Source organism: Anguilla rostrata, chromosome 2 (genome assembly GCF_018555375.3).
Source record: "Anguilla rostrata isolate EN2019 chromosome 2, ASM1855537v3, whole genome shotgun sequence".
Classification (NCBI taxonomy): domain Eukaryota; kingdom Metazoa; phylum Chordata; class Actinopteri; order Anguilliformes; family Anguillidae; genus Anguilla; species Anguilla rostrata.
The window spans coordinates 63,044,235-63,061,970 of NC_057934.1; the positions used below are offsets into that span (position 1 = coordinate 63,044,235).

General features: G+C 42.8%; 2 protein-coding genes across 2 annotated transcripts in view; one reads left to right on the forward strand and one right to left on the reverse strand.

The window, feature by feature from the left end:
* Positions 1 to 17,736, forward strand: part of LOC135248798 (GRB2-related adaptor protein 2-like) — a 290,320-nt gene that overhangs the window by 38,143 nt on the left and 234,441 nt on the right. The window lies entirely within an intron of this gene.
* On the reverse strand, positions 1,156 to 16,272 carry cyth4b (cytohesin 4b). Its single transcript, XM_064323715.1, has 13 exons — positions 16,084 to 16,272; positions 10,668 to 10,750; positions 10,144 to 10,208; positions 9,679 to 9,745; positions 7,949 to 8,067; positions 7,293 to 7,373; positions 6,877 to 6,989; positions 6,311 to 6,459; positions 5,606 to 5,717; positions 5,110 to 5,186; positions 4,048 to 4,119; positions 3,407 to 3,561; positions 1,156 to 3,209 (listed from the first exon to the last, which is right to left on the reverse strand). The coding sequence occupies exons 1-13, from the start codon at positions 16,103 to 16,105 to the stop codon at positions 3,125 to 3,127; spliced, it is 1,200 nt and encodes a 399-aa protein (XP_064179785.1). The 5' UTR covers positions 16,106 to 16,272; the 3' UTR covers positions 1,156 to 3,124.

A 17,736-nucleotide genomic window follows, 5' to 3' on the forward strand; every position in this document is an offset into this window, starting at 1 on the left:
TATGTTTCTTGTACTACGGGCCCCAGAACTGCACACAATACTCCAAGTGTGATCGAACAAATGTATTGTATAAGATAAGTATAACTTCCTTGGATTTATACTCAATACTTTTGGCTGCATATCCCAGCAGTCATGGGAGTGGTAATCTGATATGTGAGCACTGTTCCATTGAACAGACATGAATGCAGCTGTGGGTTGTGCTTCTACCATGTTGAACAGAATCTGCCATCCAAAACATTGTCTCTGACAGGCCTTCTCCACAGAGTTTAGATGCGACCTTTTTACTGTCAAGTCCCCTCTCCCACGTGCTTTTCCCTTGACTCATTTTCTTGTTACTGTGTTTTAAATGCTTTTCAGCCGCTTCCCACACTGAGGTTTGCAATGAGCCCAACACAGCATTCAGACCAGCTTGCATATGAGTGTGACTTCTCACCAGTGGAGCGAGGCTGTCTGTCTCTCGCCCTGAGGGAACGCAATCCCATATAGTAAAATGTTCAGTGTTAAATCAACTCTCGCCAAAAACATATGGCCCCAACTGGACTCATATGTACTCTGTTAGAGTTGAATCAATACTTGACATTTTACTGCACACTGTCGTTACATACAGTCTGAATACAGTAGCATGTGACTCTCAGGACTAGGGAGAGAGGCCTGCGTTGGCTAATTAACATTACACCAGGCATTTAACAGATGCGCTTATCCAGAGCGATTTACACAGACTACATTTTTTACGTATAATCCATCTATTCAGACGGGTATGTAGTGGCAACAGTTCAGGGTAACTACCTTGCTCCAGGCTGCAATGGTACAATAATAACAGAATAACAGAATTTTCATTTGAATCAGATACCTCACGAGAAACGTCATCTGCCTGACCAGAAACATCAGATGCCTGACCACAACCGCAGCTGAGGACGCAATAATCAAGCAGGACCATAGGCTGCATGCCAGAGCCCTAGGATCAATGCTAAACACAACCAGTTTGGTCCAATACAGGCCATATTGTATATCTTCCAAATCAATTAAGAAGGAGCTTTCAAAAATTGCCAGCTCCTTTTATACATAAGGTGGACTGGAGTTTAGATTTGTTTAACAAAAAATGCAACGGGTCCTGTCACATTTATGAAAGAGCTTGAAAAGCAACACATTCCAGCATTTTACAATGATACTTAATTTATTAAATAGACAACTTACTATACACATGTCAAAATAGAACATTGCCTTCTATTATATATTTACAAAGTAATTTACATTTTTGGTTTTGGATCTGTGTCACATTATGCAAACGTAAAAAATAAAATAAAAATATTTATGTACTGTACATATCAGAAATGGTACACGTGGACTCCATAAAAATAAGCATTTATGAACAGTTGGGAGGGTTGTAAGAAAACCAACGTAAACACGTTATGGAGTGGTAACCTATTTCCCTGAGCATATACAGTGCAAGCGTTTGGATACCCATTTCAAAAAAGAAAGGCAGCAACTATTGTTTTTACAAATATTTAACATTACGACAAATAAAATAGTAGTACGCCAACATTGTGATTTAAAAAAAAGTTATCTTGTATTTACATAAATGCACAGATCTAGTTAACATTTCCTTCCTTTAATGGGTCGGAAATATTTATTTTACTGCATCATAATTTATTTTACTGCATCATAATGCCCTTGGTAAAAATCTGTGTAACAGGTTACATTGTATTTAGAAGGTGCCGGCGACATACATGTCTACCTGCCTGTTAGCTGCTGATAACTCACTCAAAGTCAGTCACAGAAAGGCCCTCACATCAGAGGTTTAGAGCTGCCTTTGTATGTGCGTGCACCATGGTTTCCTCTTGGTGTGTGGTGCTAAATTTACTGGGCGGTCTGCTGACTGGCATTAGTGGAAGTGAGAATTTCTTCATCGGTTTCGGTCTAAATTCAGCGACTCCATGCGTTCTTCCGGATGCGGACTTCTCTTTTCTTCCTTCGATCGACGGTAAAAAAAAATGTTTTTCTTTTTCCTTCCCATTGACAGTGGGCCACCGAAGAAAACGAAAACCCAAACGTGCAGTATTTGTGCTTAAACAACATATTAAGAAGTAAGAGCTGAGCTCCGCGTGACGTAATCACTGCTGGTACTGCGCAGTGAGCGCTCGCATATTTAACATTTATTTTAAAGCAAGCACCAGTTTTACTCTGTGCCCACATAAAATGCGTCCTGGTCGGCATGTTTCCACAACCTTCATAATACTTTAGCATAGTTAAGCCACATTTCGTGTTTTTGTACCGTTGCAAACGCACGCAGATGGTCTGTGGGTGTTGTTAGCCAGTTGTTTGGTCTCGTAGGCTCTCAGGTGGGTGCACGTGCACGTCTGTTCTCACATTGTGATTTGCATAATCAGAGCGCCGGCTAACGGGGACGTAATGTCAGTGCTACAGGAAGCAATGCGCAGCATGGCCGTGGCTTAGCATTTTTTTTTACTTACTCTTGTGCAGAGCGACTACGCGTGTTTGGAAGAGCGGGTCAGTTCACCTCAAATTAAACTGGCACCTGCCCTTGACAGAACAGTAAGCCTACGTACGTTCCATCTTGGGATCCAAAGATAAATGAGGAAATCACCCCAAATCTAAATGCCCGGGTGTCATTGTTCTCTTTTGTCTTTATGTTGTGCCGCCACGTAGCGTAGTGTACTGTGGTACAGATGTCATGTGGTGTCAGCTCATGTCAGCGCCATGTTGGCGTCTGAATGCAAACAGGTGAAATTCGTGAGATTAACTCAACTTTTGCACATGACGGTTCGGATCAGAAGTTTCTGAATTCCCAGTCTAAAGCCCCACATGACTTAAATCCTTTGTACTGTAACTTAAAAGGAAATTGAAACTGAATAACGATGGTCAACATTACTTATTTGTTTAGATAAAAACTAAGTAGTTTAAAAAATGTAACTAATGCTTCTTGGAATTAGACATTCAGAGTATCTCTCTCTCTCTCTCTCTCTCTCTCTCGTCTGCATTGATGTCCAGCAGGTGTGTCTGATTTTATCACTTTAACAGACTGTCACCAGTCCACAGTGTCCTCCTCGTGAAAAACCACTAAAATCCCACAGTCACTGGTGGGACACAGCGTGTAGGCATGCCCTCATTCCTCCGTTACTCCGTTGTTGATGACTTTCTTCTTGCGAACTGTCACAAGGTCATAGAAGGGGTCTTTGGTGATACTCGCCCTGTGGGAACAGTAACAATTTGTTGACAATATTAAATATACTACGCCCTTATTCAATATCCATGAGGACTGTTAAAATGGCATACTGCACGTGGCACATTTTGGTGTTTGCCTCCCTCAGAGATCACGCGAGGACGTGAAATAATCGAACTGCAGTTTTAAGCGTTCCCCCGTGCTATGGACCCTGCTGGCTCTGACCTGATGGACTGGATCCAGCTGTCCCGCTCTTCGGCTGTGGCCGCAGAGATCATGTAGGACTGGTGCTTCCCCTCCACCACCCGGCCGTCTGTCTCCGTCTTACAGGCCTTGATCTTCTGCCCCTTACTGTTGGGATTGTAGAGCTCCAAGCAGTACTGCGCACACACGCGCACACACGCACACACACACACACACACACACACACACAGACACACACAGTTAAAGGAATCTCTGATGGACACTGCATTCTCACACTAACACACAAAAACACACACGCATGTGCATACACACACATACACCCGCACTGTACCAAAAGCCATTCTATTCTAATCAGGTTCACAGTAGGTAAGTACCAAGAGATCTTCTATAAATGAACCTAAAGAATATAATTTTAGGAGCAATACAGTACACTCAATTAGACTGTGGTGGTGAAACACTGCTGCGTGGCAGTGACAGTTATAGTGACAATCTGTAGAGACAGTTATAGTGACGATCTGTAGAGACCCACAGTGATGACACAGTGCTGTTATAGAGATTATAGTATTGGTAATATAAAAGCACATAAGACAGTTGTAAACGGCTGTAGTGCTGATTATCTTTCCCCCCCATTGTCACAGCAGCACCGCAGAGGGGACAAGTACCGGCTTTCGTGCATACACCACCTCCCTCACGCACAGGTTCTCAAGGGGAATGATGCCTCTGGGTTCTTTGTCCTGGTGGAGGAGGGGAAAAACATTGTCTGAACAGGGGGCGACATTTACGTTCCTTTAAAAAAAATGCCTTAAGCAGGATCAGTCTGTTCACTGCTCAGTCATGAGGCCACATGGCTTGCGTTCCTGCCTCCAGCCAATCATTCCTCTCATGCAGGACTCATGCATCGACTGCTTATGCCTTGCTATCAGTGCTTCTTCAGTGTATGAGCCCTGCTCCAGCCCTGATGTAATCATCGCACTCCTTATCCATGCATTTGACTGTTTATGCCTTGCTGTCAGGGTTCCATTAGTGCATGGCCCCTGGCCGTGCCCTGATCTAATCATCGCTCTCCTCAACCCTCCATCGACTGTTTATGTCTTCCGGTAATAATGTGTCCTAATAATATATGGGATACATTATCTGGATTGGACGACATAAACTTCCGGTCATAATAATGTTTGTGTCCTAATGATATATGCAACCTCTCCCTGACTCAAACCGTTGATTCCATTCCTCACCACTGCATCGACTATTTATGCCTTGCTATTGATGTTCAGTTAATGTATGGCTCCTGTCCCTGCTTTCGGCTAGTCACCCCTCTCAAGTTCCTTATTCAGTCTTTGCATACAAAATCAGTGGAGAGCCTAAACCTGACTCTACTTGTGGCGGGTCAACAGCATTCCGTTTCCCCTACACTAGACTGTCTCGACTAGACTGTCTCCCTTTCTGAAGGGAGCGAATGAATGAATGAATGAATTTAATTATTGTGTCATGCATCACACGGATGCCCAGCCCACATGGGCTTATATGACACCAACATTTTGCATATGACAGATCCAGAGTAAACCTATTAAACCTATTAAAATGCTACAAACACATATAGGGACTCCCACCGACAAAGTCCAAGTAACACGCGCCATAAATTAAGGGGTTTCCTCACAATACAGAAATAGAGGACCTTAATTAAGAGTGTGGGTACTCAAAATGCAGTCGTAGAGGCAGTTACTTACTGTGGTAAACTCAAAGTAATACAGGCAGTTATCTGTCAGGATAAACCACCTCCTCTTCCATGTCTTCACTCGGCCCCCTTTAAAAACCAAGAAGAGACATTACAGATGTTTCTGTCTGCTGTTTCACTCTTACTTTAAATTTGTCTTCATTTCTTCACAGTTATCTTCAGCTCAATGTTTTAGTTACTTTTATAAGTATCTATATATTGAATATATATGTATTTGAATATATACAATTGTATATACAATATTGTTACATGTATTTTCAAGAAGAGTTCCTGAAGGCCCCCCAGTATATATGTCAGGGAGAGAGAAGCAATACAGTATGTTTTCACCTTACTTTCCATGAGCATATTAAATCTAAATAAATGGAAAGTTATTTGTGGGTAGGTTTACAGGTCTGTCGTTAGCATTGTGCTTCCTTGTGCCAATCTGAACCTGTTGTGTGAGAAACTCTGAATCTCGTGCCACGCAGAACTGGGGGGTCGTGCCTCACCCAGCTTGAGAAGCCAGCCCTCTCGGTCAGGGTTGAAGAAGGTGTGTGTGAGATCATTCCCATCATCCTCTGGGATTTTGAACGGTTCACTCCGGATGCTGTCGTAGAGTTTCTGAGGGAAGATGAGGAATATCAGAAATGTATTCATGCTTGAGGGATTTTTGTCTTGTTTGTGTCCTTTTGTTTGTGGTTGTTTCTACGCTGGAAGACCAACAATTCAAACTATTGCAAAATAACAACTGTGTTGCTTGAAGCCCTGGTTCTGGAACGTCTTGCCTCTGATCTTGCAATATCATGGTGACCTTACTACAGCTGATGTAGGACCATGAATGTCTGATCAAGTTAATTATTTGGTCTAAGGTTTCCTTTTCAGAATACAGTATTAACTACCTCACCTGAACAGAATTCTGACTCAAAGTCTTAAATTGTCTTTGAATTAATTTGATAAGCACAGCAAACAACGCATACCCAACAAAAATGCCATGTGGAACAAGAAGGGTTTGGTTGCGACAGGCCGGCTTTTAAACCATGGGACGACTGACATAAGCTAAAGGGGCCCATTCGCTCACTCCACGACTGAGAAAAATAACTAATGGCCTTTACAGCAGGTGAAGGGTGTCAGATGTTCCACCTTTGTGGCCTGTGGTTATGTCTGTATTCTCAGGCTCCACTTGTACCCCGACACCCCCCCAATGTTCCCCTCACCGTCAGCAGCTCGCTGGGGAGGTCGCCCCCGTTGTTGATGCCTCTGTTCATGCTGATGAACCTCTCCAGTGTGGTCTTGTCCTTCACGTTGGGGTTGTGGAGGCTGGTGTTTAGCATGATGATGGCGAATGACAGGATGTAGCAGGTGTCTGTCCAAACCGACAGGACAGATTAAACCATTATGAGGTTTCCATAGCTGCAGTGACGCACTAATCAACAGCGCCACAAGTGTGTCTGTCACCCCACACCCAACATTATAAGCCATGTTACCCAAAAAGCCAAATTCTCAGTGTTAAATCAACTCCGACCCAGTCCAGATGAGACCAACGTTGACGGTATGCATTGTATTGCAGTTGATTTTTACACTGAACATTTTGCCGTAAATTATTGCTGGTGTGATGGGAACCACACCGATGAACAACACTTGTTGCGTCCCCCTACTTTGAAAATATCAGGAAATGTAATGCAGTTCCATGCATATGATGTTCGAGGTTGTCCTTCCACTGTAGGTTAACTTTCATTGCTGTCTCAGTTGGCCAGCTCTCACAGCAGCTAAGAAGACCCACCTGTGGACTGAAACACGTTGAGGTTGCAATCGCAGTAGCGGGTGGCAAAAGCCTCCATCATGCGATCGATCTTCTGTGCTTCTCCCGGCAGGCGGAAACTCCACAGGAACTGCCTGATATGAGGCGGACAGACAGACAGGCGGATAAATTGACAAACATGCAGACAGACAGACAGGCAGGCAGGCAGGCATGCAGACAGACAGACAGGGAGTCAGGGAAGGATACACACATAAACTCTTTGATGGACAGGCACATTAAATGGAAATCTATCACAACTGTGTATGTATAAATTAATGGCAATAAAAGCCATACAGATAACAATGATAAAATTGTCAGATAGAATAATAATCATGTGTAGTGATATATACAGGAACACATCTCTCATTATGGCGACATGCGGTGTGAATTGACCTCACCTCAAAGCCTGCACAAGGTTAAGGTCTGAAAACTCGTGCAGCTCCACAAAGGCTTTCAGTATCTGGAGATGCATGTCTTCTCTGTGCACAGTGAAAAACATAATAAGGAAAAACATCAGAGTGAACCAAGCAACGGCGAATCCCTTGATAAAATACACAAGCAACAACCTAGTCAATACATTATAACAATAGCATCAACATCACCTTCACTGTTACCACCACCATCATTGTCATTATCATTGTCACTGTCAATAAAACCAACTGAATTCAGCAGTTAATTCCATTGCTGACCCAGACTTTTATGATGGGATTCTCTTCTACACTCATCAGTGTTTCATTCCACTGTCAAGTCAGACACAGCTGTTGCCAGATGCTGTTGTTATAAGCGAAAATTTTTGAGGGGCGTTCAGCTGGAGATGAGATTTTAGATTCAAATCGAGTTCTCTATGGGAAAGTCAGTTTACGATTCATCACACGCATGCAAAAAGAGCCGTTGATGGCTAACATGATATGCGACCCAATTAAATTCAATTTCACAAGTAAGATGAATCAAGGGGCTTCCCGACCATGGCAGCAGAAGTTAAAAAATACATCAGAATAAAAAATAATAATAATAATAATCATCATCATCAGAAGCTAAGTCGTCATGCTAATACCTCTCTCCTAAGAAGTCTCCTATAGCTGTCTTGTTCAGGCCTTCTTCTTTATACAGGAACTCTGCCACCGCAGGTGGTTTCCACTCTACCAGCTTATTGTCCACCAGGTACTGAATGCCCTACAGAGAAGCACAGAGGTCAATGGACCGAGGAAGAGACAGCCAGTATAAGGAACACTGATAGACGATAGAGCCGTATTACCTTACCAGCATTAGGCACGCACTTTTATTCAGAGCAACTTAAACATTGTTTGTATCTTTACGTTGTGTCCATTTATACAGCTGGATAAATACTGAAGAAATTCAGGTTAATTACATGTACCTTTCTTGAGGGTACAACTGCAGTGTCCCAGCTAGTAATCACACCAGTTTAGGTTACAAGCCCAGTTCCCTAACCGCTACACTACACTGTCACCCTATTCATCACCCTTAGTACACATCATTATTATTATTATTATTATTATTATTATTATTATTATTATCCATCCATCCATTATCTATACCCGCTTATCCTGTTCAGGGTTGCAAGGGGGGGTGCTTGAGCCTGTCCCAGCGTGTACTGGGCGAGAGGCAGTAATACACCCTGGACAGGTCGCCCATCTATCGCAGGGTACGCACACCATTAATTCACCATTCATTCACACACTCAGACCTATGGGAAATTTAATTAATCTAACCTGCATGCCTTTGGACTGTGGGAGGAAAGCGGAGTACCTGGTCGAAACTCACGCGGACATGGGAAGAACGTACAAACTCCACACAAAAAGGCTCAGGCCAGGATTCGCAACCAGGACCTTCTCGCTGTGAGGTGACAGTGCTACCCACTGCACCACAGAGCCACCCATTAGTATTATTAATATTATTATTATTATTATTAGTAATAAAATTCTCCTTGATCTTGCCGACTTGAGAACTATCGGATGCAGTTAGGGATAAATCCTAATTCTAACATGATGAACTTAGCGCAAAAGGTCGCAGATCACTTCTGTATGACATGATACTTCGCTCTCTTATGAACCCGAGCAGAGCACACTGACCTAACTACTGTCACGACTGATAGTGGCCCAGAGCTGGGTGTTCAACTGCAGTGAGCTGTCTTGGCCCCAAACGGTCGGTGTTGCCCCCGCAGAAGGAGTTCACGTGGGCGGGCGTTCTTCTTCACTGACACAGGATGTGGTTTGAGATCTGCCTCCGCTGCGGTTAAAAGACCTACATCTGGCAGGTATCAGGCATCCTGCATCTGGCGCCTCTGTTTGTTAGCTTGTTTACCGATCACACAGGTAGCCCTGTGCTGCCATTGTTCCTCTTTCCACATCAGGTGTGGAGGTTCATACACTCAGGGCTCGTTTGCTCTCTCAGTTTGTTACCAACGTATGCTTAAGGCCATCGTCTAGCAAACACGAATGTGCGATAGTGTAGTGCGATGGAATGGCTTGGGAACTGCGCTTGGAACTTGCAGGTTCCTTTCCCAGGGGGGGCTGCTTTACCCCTGGACAATGTACATAGCCTGAATGTCTTCCGCAGATCTCCAGCTGTAAACGGTAAATGGATTGTACAAAAAAACAGGAACGTGAGCTGTGTAAAATGCATGTGATGTTTATATATGCCACAATGGGTAACAGCATCTGATAAATGCCTAAGTGTAATGTAAAAGTGCATTCTATTAGGTACACACATCGTGCAGCCTAGGACCCTTATGACGTCCCTGAGCATGAATTATTCGAAGCTCACCTTTTTGGGATCCATGTTGAATTTCTTCTTTCCGCTTAAGAACTTCTTGTCCCTCGCAATGTTTTTGCTGAAAGCAGAGTGGACCGGTGTTCATGAAATGGGCACAGAGCACGATCTGACTCGTGTAAAAATAGCAACTGTGCAAGTCAATGGGACAGAGCCCATGAACATCCCCTGATGCACAGTGTGAAGGAATGCAACTACTGTATATCCCACATTTAAAAATGGATTCTGTACAAATGAGATGCAAGATAGTGTAATGAAAGAGGAGTGTGTCTTCAGAAAATCTTTAAACACATTTCTCAGTCCTGATTCTTTAGCCAAAAGGTCAAGAGACAAAGTTCAAGGGCAGCAGTGCATTTCTCTGAAATCCTACGTATTGGGTGTCATGATGGAACGGGAAGAGGATGACTCATCCGAGAACCTCCTTCTGCCACACAGTAATCATTACGAAAGCCCACTCACTTCTCCTCGGTCAGCTCAAAGTCCTGAATTTCAGACATTACTTTCTCAATATCCATCTTCAGCTTCTGCAAAAGCACGAGAGAGAGAGAAAAGGAAGAAAAAACAATCAAAACGGAAGCCATCTTCTTTCACTGATGTAAATGATGACATTAGGATGACTCACAATTATTATTTGTAGCCAATGGCAGAGTTTTTACAGTGAATCAGAAGAGGACACGCTTTATTCCCCAGAATAAATTGGATCAGCCAAAGCACGCCATTAAAAGCGCTTGATCCTAGCCCAAGGGCAGAGGAGCGATGGAACGTGTCGTTTACGAAATGAGCATGACTGCAGTTGGCTTTCACTCATCTCTTTGAAGACGGTTTGTCATCTGTGCTGAACACAAACTGAGTGTGGGGGGGGGGGGGAGCTCTGGAAGGAAAGCACACGTGCTGCTGAGGATCGGATAGTGCAGGTGAGGAACGAGCAGGCTGGCCACTGCTGGACCTGTTGTTTTTAAGCCTGTTTAGAGCATCTCTGTTACCTCAATGTCATCTAAAAGATCGCTCTTATGCATCTTCAGGTTCTCAATCTCCAGCCGCTCAGCTGGTGTGAAATCGGAGGAAACTGGGGAAGACAAAGACAGAAATGTTCATGGTGATATCACCGTCATCATCATCATCATCATCGTCATCATCATCATCAATTGAACTACAAGTATCACCACAATAACAGAGTAATGATGTCATAATTTTGTTTTTTAAGTATGGATAAAACAGATGTCTGAATTCACATGCATGCTGTCCTTAATGAACACTACACCATTATTTTACATATTTCGCAGACCCGTCAGTGCCCAGTCCCAAAGTGTGATTTAGCCCAAGGTCATGGCTCATAGTAGCAATGTAAGAACATACACACTGCATTGTTCTGCAGAAAATATTGTGAGTTCTCTGACTCTGCCCCTGCTCTATCCCTGCTCTGACTCAGTGAATATGGCCAGCTCTCCAACACACAGCATCCTCATTTATGGAACGCATGAAAGCCACAGGAGAACATTAGCAATGTTACGAGAACTTCTGGAAAAAAAAAAAAAAAAAAAAATCCCCACAGGAAACCCAGAGCACTGAGGGTTTCTCCCTCATCGTCACTCGATTCAAACAGCAATGGACGTACAATACATAATGTGTCCAAAGCTCATCAATGTATGTCACTTTATCCCTGCATGCTCCTCAGACTCCGTTAGACCTAGACTTAACCCAGGGCCAGGATTGAGTCTGTAGCAAGTATGAATCTCATTGAATTTATTTAGAATGATTTACTTGTGTATTAGCTATTTTCATTTAGTTTCCTCCGTCTCAGCTAAGTTATGCTGCCATAGTCTTGGATCCAACATTGCTGCTAGTATACCGCATATACTGTGTCTATATAAATGAACTATACAAATGAACACACTCGTTTTGAGAAAAAATAAGTAGCTTTAAAAAAAAAGTAACAAATGTTTTTGGAATTGGTCAATGGCAACAGCCACATAAAGAGTATCTCTCTGTCTGTCTGTATATCTGTCTCTGTCTCTCTTGCTCTCTCTCTCCCTCTGCAGATTTCATAAACTGCATATTTGTGTAATACAAAACTACCCCAATCTGAATCTAACTGATCTGCTACAACTAATCTCTCAATTAGTTCATTCAAATAATGAACAATAATCATAATTATAATTACTGTTTATTTTGCAAACCCTCTGTTAATTATTCATCATCATCCGAGCCCATTATGCATGTCCCAAAAGCAAAACATATGCTTCAGGCAACAGGCAATATTTGTAAACAAAATTATTCAGGCACGTTAAGCAGAAAAAGTTTCATTTCTTTCCTAAAATAAGATGCCAATTCCCATTAAGCACTTTAAATCAATTTGAAGCTCATGCACGCGCTTCTGTACAAATTCCTCTATGGAGTAGTTCTACTTTCTGGGGTTTTCGAAACCACAGGTTTGTGGTTTTAAGAAGAAGGAAAAAAATGCACTTCACATGACACCAGTGTATCTGGTACTGCAACATGACAGCATGCATCCAGAGGTTGCACATGGGTCTATCAGCTGGAACTGTTTGTATGGCACGTGCAACCCAAGGCTGCTGCACTCAAGAAACAAAAGGACCAACATGATGTAAAAACAGATATTTATGTTCATAACTGCTAATGAATGCTGTCAAATTAATGTATTTATATGTACAGCCTGAAACATTATATTGTTATGCAGCCTGCTTAGGGCTGACTTGAAGTGTAGTTTCTTGCTTTAAACCACAAACTCACAAATATCTGATAAACCTGCTTCTGTATTTTAAAACATCCTTCATCACACACAAACACTGTCTGGTCCAATCAAAAGCATACACCAAAACTGAAATAATATCAAAACTCAACAGCAAATGAACAACTCCTTGCAGATGCAGCACTGAAGTGAAGAACAAGCTTTAAAATGATAGGACATAAAAAGGAGCTCTCCTCTTCTGTTCCCAATCTCAGCCTATATCCCTGTAAGTAAGTCAGGGCAGATTAAACTGATCAAAATCTGCTCACACTAATCATGTGTTATAATATCTGCAGAATTCTATTAGGAATGACACTGATCTACTATTCACTATCTGCGGATATTACAGCACAATTGCAAATACCATATCAACGTATGTTAATGTCCCATGTGTGAAATGTATCAAACACAACTAATATGGCTCTTCTTTATTACAACATGTCTATTGCAACTTCTTTTTTTTTTACATTGATGCTATTTTTTTTTACCACGTTACAGTCCATTTTTGTGTCTAAACTGATGTTCACCTGACATTATTGTATACACTATTTAACAAGTTGCTCTTAATGACTGTATCAAAAACAAAAGTTTCCAACTGTGAATAATTTCCACACGGCACAAGCTATGCGGTGAACGCGCACTGTGCTCTTGTCCAGAGCCACAGAACTAATCTTGAAACAGACAGGGCTGAATATAGAACGGGAAGTCCCACGGTCAGGTCTTTTTAGCCGACTGCTGCTTCTGCATTCGTGCATGCATAACAGCACACGCTACATTACATTACATTACACTACAGGCATTTAGCAGACGCCCTTATCCAGAGCGACTTACACAACGTTTACATAGCATTTTTACATTGTATCCATTTATACAGCTGGATATATACTGAAGCAATTTCGGTTAAGTACCTTGCTCAAGGGTACAACGGCAGTGTCCTACCCGGGAATCGAACCTGCAACCTTTCGGTTACAAGCCCAGTTCCTTACCCACTGTGCTACACTCGGTCCATTACGACCTTCCCCGCATTTAAACAATAAGCCCCGAGCACTCCAGAGCCCAGACAAAGGTCTCTGTGGTTTACAGGGCCGTTCTTTGTTTAGCAGGACCTCTCTTTTTCGGGACCACTGAACAGAGTGCTCTCGTTCCCGCCATTCACGCTCTATAGGCCCACACACGGTGTACGCAGCCACGTCTTCTGAATTGCCCGGTTTCATCGTCAAGCTTTTCCAGAATGTATGAGAGGATGTTCCAACGATATTCCCTAGCCTCTGAGATTACACTCTAGGTTGTGCTAAGGCTGTTAGTTTCACTTATTCATTCTGCCAGCAGCAATGTTTGCCTCCATTCGATATCTGCAAAAGGTCGGTTGGCACTAGGGGATGAAAGGCCGGTCATATTGACAGGGTTACTGTGGGAAAATTGCAACGGCAGGCAAAACATAGGTAGAGATTAGTAATGGGGATACTGTGCAGCAGCAGGGTCTTTGTCGGAGGAAAGTTTGGATTAACATCTTGCCTCCTTCTGGTACCCTTTATAAATGGCTAGGAGTATGGTTTGACTAATGTTCTAGAGTGATCACTCAGTAACCTCACTATAATGCACATAAGGCAAGTTACACAATCTGGTTTGAAGGTGACCTATAAAATAATTTCACACACACAAACACACAAAACTGTTCAATGTTCAAGAATGTTCAAGCATGATAAACAGGATTGTATTCTGTGCTTTGAAAACAGTCTTTAAAGTCAATGAACACACAAATTAAGGCAGCCATGTATTTTGAAAAACTTAATTATTATTTGAATGATACCACGACTTCATCCCCCACTATGGTATAACTACAGACGTATCCTAAGTCTGTTAAAAGGGCAATTGCCCCAATACTCAATTGCCCCACACGTGACTGGCAACTGCACATGCTTTGTATGCTTTGCACAGATGGTGTAAAAGCATTGTGCTGTGTGTAGCAGTGAGACTGGGTTTCTCATTGCAGAGTGCTCTGTAAGCAAGGCAACTCAAAGCCAGGATCCATACCTTAGCCTTTGCTTAATATGCTGGGGTATACTATGAAATTAATTGCTAAAAATGAAGTAGAGGTAAAACCCGGTGCGAATGAAGGGGAGTCTTTGTTCCACTTGAATAGTTTCAGTACTTCAGGTCATTTCCTGGAGGCTGTACTGTGCTCTTTGCTCTTTGCCAATGCAGTGTGGAAACAGGTGGAGCGTTTTTTACTGGTGGGTAATGGACTGTGCAGCATTCAGCATGCATAGCTTCACTCTGCCTCATATCTCCCATTGAAGGTAATAAAGTTCTGGACGCAAGTCAGATGCCCTGGGAATGGCTTTGGCTGTCAGTTATGACACGGCAGCCAAACCACTTACCTCATCTGTACAGGCCGCTGCATACAGTTAAAAAATGGGAAGAACAGGCCCCATGTCCTCCTAAGACCTGTCAACTTGCGCTCTTAATTTTTCAACCATTCATTTACCTGATCTCAAATTTTACCTGACGTGAATGCGTAAAAAAGCTGAAAACTGTTCTTCTGTCCTCATACAAGATGTTTTGTTATGGTCCAGCCCAAGTGTAAGTGTAGTCATGTAATATTCCAATGGGGCTGGGTTGATTGGTGGCAAATGATTCCTGAATGGAATTACCCTCCCCTGGCACAGACCGTATGGCCTTTCACTGTGGCACTATGATGCAGGTTTCCACCGTGTAGAGACATTAATGCTCACATGAAATCACCTCACGTGCAGTCCACCTACAGAAAGCAATGCTGGACTAGCATGGGACAAAAAACTTGGGTCAGACTGTAGTATTAAAGACACTTGTTCCAACTTCCTAGCCTTCTCCCATCGCCTGGACCTAGTCTGGGCTTTCACCTCCCAAAATTTCAATGCCCTCTTTTACCCTACAGGGCAGTCAAGTGCCATCATCCAGAATGTACGTCCCTACAAAACCCACCATCTTCCACCTGTCTGAACCTTCCTTCCATTATCACAGAGGCAAAACTGGCCTTTCCTCTCTGCTGCTCTTCTGGTCGGAGAGACGGCTGCCTGTTGCCCTCAGAACTGCCACACTCACATTCCCTTCCCCTAGGTCCTTAGAGTTTGGACATGGGCCATGCATGGCACTCAGAATATGACCACTTCAGCGCTATATGATAGAAGTGAAGGTCTGTCAGGTCACTGCATGTTCACCTTTCTGAACATGGCAATATGACGGAAGTTAACTGTGCACTTACGTGCAATCCCCAGGCACAATGTGAACACTATGGTAAATGAGCAAGGTAATGTAACATTTAAATATTAGACTCTGCGTATGTTTGTATATGCGCAGAAAAAATCTGTATAATAACTGGTTTAGCGATAATTGTTAAACACTAGTGTGCTGTTAGTTCAGTTTGTCTGAACTGACTAAACTTTGCCTGAATAGAGTAACCTATAATAACCGTCAATAAATAGGCAATTAAAAAGTGACTGTTCGATAAAAGTACATTTTATGAAAATACAGTTATTGTTGCAATGTATTTTGATATTTAAAATGCATGAGACAGTTTCTTACTTCAGAAGGAAACTCGATGACAGAACAGGGGAAATGTCTAACAAAAAGAGCGATCGGGTAGATATTATGAAAATGGCAAGACTTACCCGGGTGGCAGTAATCTGTCATTGATGCTCAAAATCGGAATTACGCGTTTATTTCAAGCCCCTAGCTATGTCGCTAAATTTACAGCGCTATTTGACAGAGCAGAGCAACGGCACAGAGCTGTCGAACTACTTCGAGTTAACCAGCTGTGTATACTTTGCGCTTCTCCTCGCGGCTACACCCCCTAACCGCATCTCGTCGGAGTTCATACAGCTGAAGTGGACATCCGTTTCTGTAAATGCTGCATGGGCACACACTAAAGGCATTCTTGATTTTTGCAGTTGGTAGAGTGTGTTTTCAAAAAGAGAAGCTTGAGTCCTTTTATTCATTGTTTCAGCAAATTTCCTACGCAGTAGTAGTAATAATAATAATAATAATAATAATAATAATAATAACATTCGTTACTGTATTGCTGTTGCGTTTTCTGCCGGTCGGTCGAAATATTATAGTCGAAGTGTGTCTTCGTATGAATTTGATTTCACTTTATTGTATAAATCTAAACTTACTATTCAACTTGATTGGTGTTTGTTGCATTCTTTTTACGTTATTCTGTTGGGGGCATAAATGCTTGTTCACAAGTATTATGGTCTACCGCACTCCAGTGGCGATAATATGATACTACAGTTCTGCCTTTCTAAAGGTTCTAAGTTGTAGGCTGCAGTAGTGGATCCGGACTTTCAATCAGCTACTTCATACATACTGTATATTTGCTTTATTGTAGCTGTTTCACTTCGTTGTACTTTTAATTTATTGTTTTATTTTATTATTAATTATTGATATTATGATGGTCGCGTAGATGTTTAGACGCCTGTGTCTGTGTGTGTGGATGTGTCTGTGTGTGTGCGTGAGAGAGAGAGAGAGAGAGAGAGAGAGAGAGATAGAGAGAGATGGAATTCCCTTTTGGTCAAGCTGGGTGTCAGCCAAGGTGATTTTCCAGGTGGCCTTGTGCCTGAAAGATGGAAGACGTCAGGCAGAACGCAGCGCTGTTGAGTTCTGGACTGCACCTGGTCTGCAAGACGTCCTGATCCATGCGTGATCCAAATAGCGCCCATTCGACTGGCAGTGTTCTCACACAATCTTTATAATATCGTGACAATGCTATTGCTATTGTATGTACACCGTGAAAAGCTGTGAATATGTTGTTCAATTGTACCTGCTATGAATGGGGCATGTACGTACCAAACACTGCAACTCTAGAAGCTGTTGTGCCAATGCACACTGTTGCCAGCAGCTCAGAGCTGGCTGCTGGCATAAGTGCTCTATGGGGTCGTTTATAGCCACAACCACAGACGGGTCGCACAATTCACGCTATAAATGTTACACATATATTTTTTACAAGACATTTAATCATGCAGTACTCCACCGGATTCCCCAGTCTGCTTTCGCCAACAACCCGCCACACCCCGCCCCCCCCCCCCCAACACCCCCGCCTCTCCCTCCCCCTAACCTTGCCTGACAATCAGTTGCCCCTGGTTACTTCTTGCTTCAGCCCACCATTAAGCCCACTCAATTGCATTATCCATTTAAAAGAATTAATTAAATTACAGCAGCAAGGGTTTTCAGTAAAACACTAGCCCTCACCCTACCCCTCCCCCTGCCTCCCTAGAATATGGGCGTATATGTTTCAAGTAAACTATGGGCTGTGGTCTGTTTGG

Excerpts from the sequence above, each read along its gene's own strand:
- cyth4b (XM_064323715.1), bottom strand. The coding sequence starts at position 16,105 with ATGACAGATTACTGCCACCCGG. Across the intron at positions 5,718-6,310 it reads TCCCCAGCGAGCTGCTGACG|AAACTCTACGACAGCATCCG; the intron begins GTGAGGGGAACA and ends ATCTTCCCTCAG. Across the intron at positions 3,210-3,406 it reads AGCTGGATCCAGTCCATCAG|GGCGAGTATCACCAAAGACC; the intron begins GTCAGAGCCAGC and ends CTGTTCCCACAG.